At 42.2% G+C, this 9,506-nt stretch overlaps 1 protein-coding gene across 1 annotated transcript; it reads right to left on the bottom strand.

The window, feature by feature from the left end:
• Nucleotides 1-2,441: 2,441 nt before the first annotated feature.
• Nucleotides 2,442-8,326, bottom strand: LOC307030241 (atypical chemokine receptor 3-like). The gene is made up of 2 exons (XM_079666555.1): nucleotides 8,099-8,326; nucleotides 2,442-5,396 (listed from the first exon to the last, which is right to left on the bottom strand). Exon 2 carries the CDS (start codon nucleotides 5,324-5,326, stop codon nucleotides 4,190-4,192), a length of 1,137 nt encoding a protein of 378 aa, XP_079522681.1. The 5' UTR covers nucleotides 5,327-5,396; nucleotides 8,099-8,326; the 3' UTR covers nucleotides 2,442-4,189.
• Between the last annotated feature and the right edge of the window lie 1,180 nt (nucleotides 8,327-9,506).

Below are 9,506 nucleotides of genomic sequence, written 5' to 3'. Positions count from 1 at the left end.
CGCAACATATGTGCGTGCCAAGCAAAACAAAGGCTGTTCAGTCTTAGAGCAGCAGAAGTGTGTGATACGCTCTGTTCACACAGTATATGTATTGGACATCTATTGTTACAGTGGAACAGTTTGGAATAAGGCTATGAGATTAAGTCTGATTTGAAATAATAAATACAAATGCGATTGACTTGCATTTAATAGTCTAGTTCAGTATGTGCATGTGTCAATGTGTATGTATTTGAATACCGCTTCAGGGTGTTATTAGCCTGCTGTAAAGAATAAATTGAACAAGCTCTCTTGGAGTCTGGATTACCAACTGCCCCGGGGCCCCAGACTCTCATGAGAAAGCCTTCAGGTTGGCAATTAGGTATTTCAATGCATTGATTCTTATAAACTGGAATTGGGCAGGTTTTAAAGGGGAACCTTATTGATTTTATACATTTAAGTCTGCTTACATGTCTAAGGGGCTACTACTACTTGTGTGAGAAAATGTGTTTCTAGGCTTTCGTGGCCCCAGAGAGAGCTACACAAAGCTGATGACTTGGAGTCTGTTAGGGTTAAAGTTTGACAATGAAAAGGATCTGGAGAGTTGGAGTTAAAAGAACTTAGCTAGCACACTCCTTATCTCTACTCAAGGTTAGCGGCTACATTAGCAGCAACAAGCATAACTCACCCAAATCTCTGACTGAACTGTTGGCAATGGTAAGAGTTGTTTTGTCCATATCATGTGAAATAAAAAAGACTATATCTTTGTTTCTACTGCATTGATGTTAAAGGATTCATTCCCCCTTAAAATAACCTTTTGTATGTCATAACTCATCGAATGTTATATTGAATTCTTAAAGGTATTTTTCTCTACGCCTCCACACTGTACAGAGAAGCTCACAGCTGACCTTTTGCCAGAGGGCTAGTGTTAACCTGGCCCGTACTTTGTGAAAAACAAAACAATTTACATTCCAGTGACTACAAAGCCCTTTAATTTACACGTCATCTGGTTTAGTGAGTTACTTTGTGGAAGTTCACTGACCTGAAGCAAGCCATCAGCAGGCTGCAACATCAGGAAGAGATTGACGGGGTTCAGGTCAGACGAGTAGGTCTTGTGAGGAAAATCATCCAAACAAGAATAGGGGGGGGGGGCTCCTGGTTGCGACAGAGAAGACCACTGCACACCAGGAGCGCTGCAAGATCAAGGCAGTGTCACAGCGGAGAAGGAAGGTATCATCAGCAGATCAATCACTTGGTCTGACCTTTGGAAATCCCTGCACAACTTCCTCATCAGATTAACCTACAACACGCTGTCCAACCAGGCGTCCAGCAAAGAGGGCAGAGCTGCAGGGCTCTTGGAATTACAAACCTCAACAAACCCTGTTAGCAAGACAGAAAAACTGTCTCAAGGGCACCACAGCAGGTGGCGTAACCCGATAATGAAAAGGGAGGCCTAAACACTGGAAATATAGGCAAGAGGTAAAAAAAACTAGAATGAAAAAGTAAAGAGTCGCTTGGGACCCAGTTTAACTTTTTATATGTCTTCTTTAAATTGAGAACACAAACAACTCTCTTTAACAGAAAAGAAAATGTATCCATTTCCTCAGGACAGGAGGGAAGCTGCACCAACTCCTCAGGCAAAAGTAAGTTGACCTTTGCAGGGAGATCTCCCAAGAAGATCACCACATCCCTCCGCCCGGACATAGTGGTGGGGTCCTTGGCCACAAAGATTGTCTTCCCCATTGAGCTCATCCTCCCAGAGGAGGAGGAGGGAGAGGCTGCCCACAGAAACTGAATCATTACTTAGAAATGGCAGCTGATTGCAAGCAGGCCGGGTGGAGGGTTGTCCCATATCCTGAAGATAACAGTAGCATGGTGTTATCCCTCCCACAGTTCAGTAGGTCAAGCACTGGGGTCAAAGGAGAAAATACTGATGAGTTGTTGTCCCTAAGAGACAATTCGTTTTGTGAAAATGCAACCGACAGCAAAGCAACATTAGTATTATTAATCATTTGTGAATATTTTCTTCTCAGATGCTAGGGGGAAAAAAATACTTTTAAGTGAAGCTAACGTATTTTATTCTTGTCTCACTTGATGAGGGATAACATTCATTTATCCTTTTTATACAAGATGAAAGAAAACAACCTAATTTAATGTTTTTCATTGGACCCTGAAAAGTCAGTCTGTGCCTTTAAATCAACAGAAGTAATATGACAACCGTGACTTGCCTGGAGTACAGTACATGGATCCCATGACAGCTGGGACAAAACACACATGTTATGTTTTAGCTGGATGAGATTGTTTGTTATCTAGGGATTCAATGCAGCAACTGGAGCAGTAAAAGCACATTCCATTTCAGCTTCTCAGTTCAAACACCTTTTTTGTAGGAAATTCAGGGCATGGAGGACAAAAGATTGTGGGATTAGTTTGACAAGTGCAAAAAAAACCGAGGCAATGGGGCAAAACATTTTCTAAAATTTAATATATAACAAAACAGATGTTACACATTACAATACCAAAGGAATGTCTTCGTTCTTGTAGACACATGTTATGTGTCCCAGTCTTTTCTGATGACAAGATGAAATATTTTCAGAGTAAAAACATTCATGTGTAACCAATCTCATGTCAGCATAACAAAAGAACATGTTGCTTCCTACAACAGACAGTGAGTAAACTGTATAACTCCATTTTTATGACACATAACTTCTGGCTGTCAAGCAGTGACTGCACACAGACACATACACACTATATTGCACACACAACAATAATGTAAAAACAATGATGTTGTTGTTGCTTGACTGTTACACACCACAGCTGCTGCTTATATTAAAGTAGAGGAACTATTAATTCTGTTATTTGGTCATAAAAGGGTTAGCAATCGGTGGCCCTTGTGCTGATTTAGGAGGATTAATACATCATGGACATGTGCTCTCCACTATTAGCACTGATGTAAAGTATAGCAACAATATACTGCAGAATATTACGTCATTCTGTAGAAAAACAAATAACAAAATAATCTGCTCTTCAAGCTCAGTAGTCCCAGCTGACCCCTCCAGACAATGCTTGGAAATATAATATAAGTGAATAATGTGCCGTGAGGACATTGTAAATCATTTGCAAGCACAACACCTCAGCTTTCTAGAAAGAAACAGTTGGACATTTTGGGAGTTTGCTTTTTTTCTTTGCATTTTTGCAGAGAGTTACAGCACTATCATGTCTGTGTGATAAATATATAACTAGAGCTGACATGTGATTATCTTTACTTGGCGCAAAGACTGGAAGACAACAGAAAGTCACTGCGTCCAAACAGAAATAGCTCAGCATGTTAAACTCTCCCCAAAAAAATCTGTCCTTTGTAAAGATTAACAAATAAATATGCAGTGTCAATAAGTGAGCTTTCGAGTTGCCGTTATAGATTTTTCTCCCCGTTTCCTGTTCTTATACAAAGCTAAACTTATCAGCAGCTAGTTGTAGCTTCCTATTGAGTGTACAGGCATGAGAGTTGTATCTCAAAATTTCACAAAAAGTAGAAATATTTTCACTATGGAAAAAAGAACGCATGTTTTCTTTTGTCTGAAGGGATCAACAGATATGACATGAGGTTATGGTTTACAATGAGACAGCAGGACTGAAACACTGAGCCAGTCAGTGGCTTGACTAAATTGATGAAGCAGCTTTGTATGAAGTGAAACACTGAGCAGACATCAGTGTGTGAAGACTTTCAACATGAAATATTTACAACATGAAAGAGGCCAAACAGTTTGAATGTAAATATATAAATACAAATTGATAAAAACAAAAGATTAACAATACTAATCTGTTGATACTATTGATATTCAATGCCTGTCAGATAAAGCACACCATACACGCAAACACACCCAAACATACAGTACATTCCTACAAACATATTACAAGCAATACTTTTACACATTTACGGCTACTGTTTTGGCTTTACAAATGATATTTTTGTGAATTCAGTATCAGCTGTTTTTATAAGACTGCTTTTCTAAGTGCTTTTAAATTGATCCATCCACATTGATATTAGCCTGTCTTCAAGCTTCTCTACATGACTCAAGCAGATTTCTATACATAGGATCTTGTGTGTGGACTGATTATGATAAGAACAAATCAGTTGTAACACATGTTTATATTGCATTACAGTCATTCAGATTTAGAAACAGTGTTCAGGAAATGCTATTTTTGGTATTACATTTCAGATCTGTGGTGGGTTGTCTACAGCTACAGCAGAGTACTCAGTCTCAGACATGTTGGAAGCCTCGATGAGGCGAGCCAAGCCAGTCCTTGTGGAGTATTTAAAGATGAAGGCCTTCATGAGGTCATAGCGGTAGTTTCTGTTGATGAAGTTGTAGAGAATGGGGTTGAAACAGCAGTGGAGCAAGGACAGGCACTGGGTGAGGTGTAAGGCCACATATATCACATTCTCCATTCCACAGGTCAGAGGCACCAGACCCATCTGAGACAGGGCATCAACGAGGAGGACGCCATGGTAGGGCCCCCAGCAGCCCAGAAACACCACTATGTACGCCAGGATCACCCTGCGGCTCACACGGCGCTCCTGCTCCACTGGGGAAGACGATGAAGAAGAAGAGGAGCGGGAGAAAGCTCTGGCTAGCAGGGCATAAAACACTGCGATGACGGGGAAGGGGAGAGCGAAGCCCAGCAGGATGAAGCTCAGCTGCACCCCAACCATCCACTCCCTGTGGTTTACCTCCGGGTACACAGGCCTGCACAGCATGGTGTCCCCATGTGTTGACTTCACAGTGCTTAGGAAGTAGGTGTCAGGCAGGGAGGCAACCAAAGCCAAAAGCCACACTCCCACACACGTTGCGCGGCGTATTAGCTTCCTGCGCGCTCCCCCCTCGTTGTCTCCACTCTTCGTCAAGCTCAGGTAGCGGTCCACACTCATGCAGGCCAGGAAGAAGATGCTGCCGAAGAGGTTGACGGCGAAAAGTAGGTGTGTGAGTTTACACGCCACCTCCCCAAAGGGCCAGTGGCCGTGCTGGGCCAGAGAGCTCACCCACACGGGCAGGGTGGCGCACACACACAGGTCTGCGACTGCCAGGTGGGCGATGTACATGTGTGTCTCATGGCGAGGCGTGGAGTCTCGTTGTGCACGGATGTTTACCCAGAGGACCAGAGCGTTGGCAGCCAGACCGACAACGAAGATAAACGTGTAGAGGACACACATGGAGTACAGCAGAGCGTTGCGGTTGAAAGCCGAGGCGCACACCATTGTATCCACACTGGATATGTTGCTGAAGGCTTCAGAGAAGTTGAGGTCCCCCAACGACTCCCACAGGTCCTCCATCTCACTGGTGCTCAGACTCATTTTTTCAGCGCAGGGAGAAGACCACAGACCACTGGGAGGTAACACACACCACCTCTGACTGGGATAGAACCTGTAAAAACAAGATAGCACCTCATCATTTCTTGTGGCAAAAAGTTATCTGGATAAGGATCCAAACACTACATGCATGCTGGTATCATATTTAAAAGCAATATTTGATTCATGAAGCATGGCTTGTTTTACCCATGTGGACTCAGACTGCATGAGCTAATAAAACAGAAGGCTACTTGTGGTATGCCACCAGATCCTGAAGAATCTTAATGCGGTTAACTTGTTAAAACAATGCTTTCATGAGTTAATGGAGGCTCTCTGTTGCCGCGTCACAAACTCTGTGATTGATGTGCAGTCAGGAGCATTACAATAAATGTTTATATTAGCTCGGCTAGCACAGAGTGCAGATTAGACATAAGGAAGTGGGATCGAGAAATCCAAATAGGGTGTATTTCCGGAACGTTCCGAGCATTCTGAGATAAGACTTGGGTCAGGGTGGGAAATCTGATGTCAATTTAAAATGTGTTTTCTTTTAACATGCTTGTTATAGTAAAACACAAACAAGAGAAAAACATGTTTCTCTTCTGCTCTTGAGGGAGAGGGTGAGAGGGGAGCTGTCACCACCCAGATGATCAAAGAAGGGGCTACTCATAACCTCAATACGTCATTTTACATCTGAAACTTATAACACAGCCACACATGCACACAATTTTAACTATAGGGTGCAAGAATGCTATGAGTAAGGGGAATGAAGCAATATGCCAGATCACAGAGGTGGTAGTCTGGAGCAGAAAGGCATTCCAATAATCTGGCATCTGATGCTTTTGAGCCTAAAGGGCCACTGAAGCCATGCATGGCCTGCACTCCCAATTTCCTTTGCTGTGATGTCTTGCTTAGGTGCCCTAAATGACGGCATGCCACAGTGTGATAGATCAGAGGTGATAGGTAATATATCAAAACCAGAGCACGAGTGGCTTAACCCCGCTGTTGCCCCTCACTGACTTGTACGCCCACAGATTGAATTGTGTGCAGTGATCAGCAGGAGGCTTGACGCCTGCAAAATGGTCCAACCAAGGTTAAAACGAGGGTCACCAACCACTGGGTGACACAGCACGCCGGAAAATAGTGAAATGTGACCCCGTCAGACATCTGTCTGTGAAGGAGACTTGTGCTGTACACTAATCGGTTAAAAAGTCACAGAGGATGATGAAAGAGTAAGGCAAAGTGAAAAAAGGATAAACAAGGACACCTGGAACATATTTAGATGTGCAGCTGTCTAGTGTGTGTGATGTCTGGCTTTGTAAGCTGTTATCTATTTTTCCAATTTGTTTTCCTTTTTTTTATTATAATTATTATTTGACAGCTACAATTACAGTTACTTAAAGTTTGCAGCTTTACTGTAAGTATCTGGTTATACATTTAAAAACATGTGGTTGCATCAATGTGATGTTTGCAGATATGTGTTTCATGGGATTTCAGTTGGCTAAAATATAAAATCACACTATAATAGAAGATGTATTACGTTTTCTTTAAATTCATCTTCTTGATACAACACGTTGAATGCAGGATCCTGCCTTGTTTTTTTTTATCATGTAATACCTAAATAAGGTAATGTATCGTCCACCACCGCCTGTAAATAAACCTTCTTTTTTTTTTTTATCAGAAAACCTATCTTTCATTTTACTTTCAATTATTTCAAGACAGTGGAAAGTGCTATTCATTGTAACAGGGTGATTTTCTATACTGAGGTAATCCCTCACAATGGTCTCTGTCTAATTCCCTCATATTATATGGAAAATACCTGGAGGTGCCAGGTAGCCCCACAGGCTTCAAGCTAATTAACCTCTTAACACCCAAACCAACAGATAACAGAGACATAAGATGTAGCCCATCTCTCCCTCTCCCTCTCTCTCCCATTTTCTCCCATTTTCTCCCTCTCTCTCTCTCTTTCTGTTTCTACCCTTTTCACCTCGCAAGCATCCAGTTACAAATGAGCTGAAAACGTCTTTTGTTACTCAATACACACACAATAAAAGCGATTGAAGGCCATTTTCATGCTAATTACCTCGACAATAAGGTTGCAGGTGCATCGAGTGTGTTAGAAGTTTCTCCTGTCAGTCTCTATCTACAGGCTTAGGTTTGTTATAAAGACCTTTTAATACATGACATCAGGTTTCTTTATAAAGTAAAAGGGTTGCCTTGTGCGTCATTGCGCACAAATAGCGAATCCAGCGAAAGAGCCCAGACTGCTGACGGCAAACACATACAATGTCATTGTTGTCATTGTTGATTTGTATCAGCTGGGAACAAACTTCTCTTATCAGTCAGTTTGGTATACAGTAGCTTCACTGCGTGCTTGGACTGGGAGGCAAACAAACAGTGTGAAGGCACGCTGGGAAGATAGAGAATTTTTAAAAAGCACAAAAGATACTATTTTACTCCTATAAGAAGTTTATGTTTCGGTAGCAATAGGCCTACTCAGCATATGTTTTTTTATCCCGGTTTGGTATCTGTATTTAAAAAAAACAATACACTTTTAAATACTAATTACGTTATCTTTGTTTATAAAGATGATCAGCGTGGAAATAACTACATTACGTTGTGCAGTTTAGGCTTTTGACAATAACACAGCATTGAATCCTATATTATTCATTCATCTACATACTGACTATCGCAGGTATCGAGCATCTCTGGGATCAGTAAATTGTTGGAAAGCCGAGAAACTAGCCCTCCACCCCTCATTAAATCATACAAGCAGCTTACCTGTCTTTGCTTTCTGCTTCCTCGCTGAAGTCTTCTCTTTAAAAGAACAGATGTATTTTTCCGGTGCTGAAGAACACTTTAACTCCACTCCGGTTAACTTGTGTGCGCCACTCTCCGCTCCTTGAGTGAATCTGAGCCTATTCCTTGTTCTGCACTTGCTGATACTCTGCAGAGCTACGCCTCCGAGGCTGGTCCTAACAACGCTTTCACATGGCATCGCCCGGGGCGTTCAATAAACAGGCCGGAGAGTTTCGGCTAAGGGAAGAAGAACACGTTGAAGTTCCGGTTTACGACGCTTGATGTATAATATATTATACAAAATTTCCACATTGATGAACATCGTGTGTGTTTTTTTTGCTGCATCTAGGTTTTATATGGCATGCAGGTTTATACATGTCCATAATTTTACATGCACAGCAGTGCAATTATATTATATGCTATTATCAAAGCATCACCCAAAGCATGCAAGGAATTAACATTTTAGTGACTATTATGCTAGAAGGCATTAAATAATAATGCAAATACATATATTGTGTATAGAATTAAAAACGAATTAAGAAATAGAAAATAAAAGCCCTAAGCCTGTTTAGATGCTTTGTTTTACTGGCTGTTGCTGGCTGCTATAGTGTTATGGTTCTAAATAAATAATTAAATCTAGCTATAAACTTTATGTTGCCAAAAGTTTAAATATGGCATTCGGGTCTGAAATCAGTAGGCGGAGACGCTTCCCATTCACTTTGAAGGGGGTGACGTCAGGCTTTGCCAAAGTGCATTGTGGTTCCGTCGCTTTGCCTCCGTTGCTCGCTTCAAAAGTTGAGAAAAGTTCAACTTTTCAAGCTTCGACGGAAGCGTCAGCCAATCAAATCATATGCCAGTAAGCGCTACCCAATCAAACCACGTGCTTGTGTGTCCGGGGCAGGAGATTAATGTGATTGGTTGTTGGTCGCGCACCAGACACGCCCACCGCCAAGCTTAAACGCACGCTGCCGTGTGGACGTACCGTAGGGGTATGTCCACACGGCAGCGTCGCTTGCTTCAACGGAGACGCTTCCCATTCACTTTGAATGGGGTGACGTCACGCTTTGCCGAACTGCATTGTGGTTCTGTCGCGTCGCTTTGCCTCCGTTGCTCGCTTCGAAAGTTGAGAAAAGTTCAACTTTTCAAGCGTTGACGGAAGCGCCAGCCAATCAAATCATATGCCAGTACAAGCTCTAGCCAATCAAACCGCCTGGTTGTGTGTCCGGGGCGAGAGATTAATGTGATTGATTGTTGGTTGCACGCCAGACACGCCCACCGGCAAACTTCAACGCGACGCTGCCGTGTGGACGTACCGTAAGAAAGAAAAAAACGTGTATGACATATTGTGCAAACTTAAGAAAGATCTAATTGTTAAATTATTTAGTGACCA

Source organism: Notothenia rossii (assembly GCF_949606895.1).
Source record: "Notothenia rossii genome assembly, chromosome: 2".
In the NCBI taxonomy this organism is placed as follows: Eukaryota; Metazoa; Chordata; class Actinopteri; order Perciformes; family Nototheniidae; genus Notothenia; species Notothenia rossii.
This window is presented reverse-complemented; position numbering and strand designations above follow the sequence as displayed.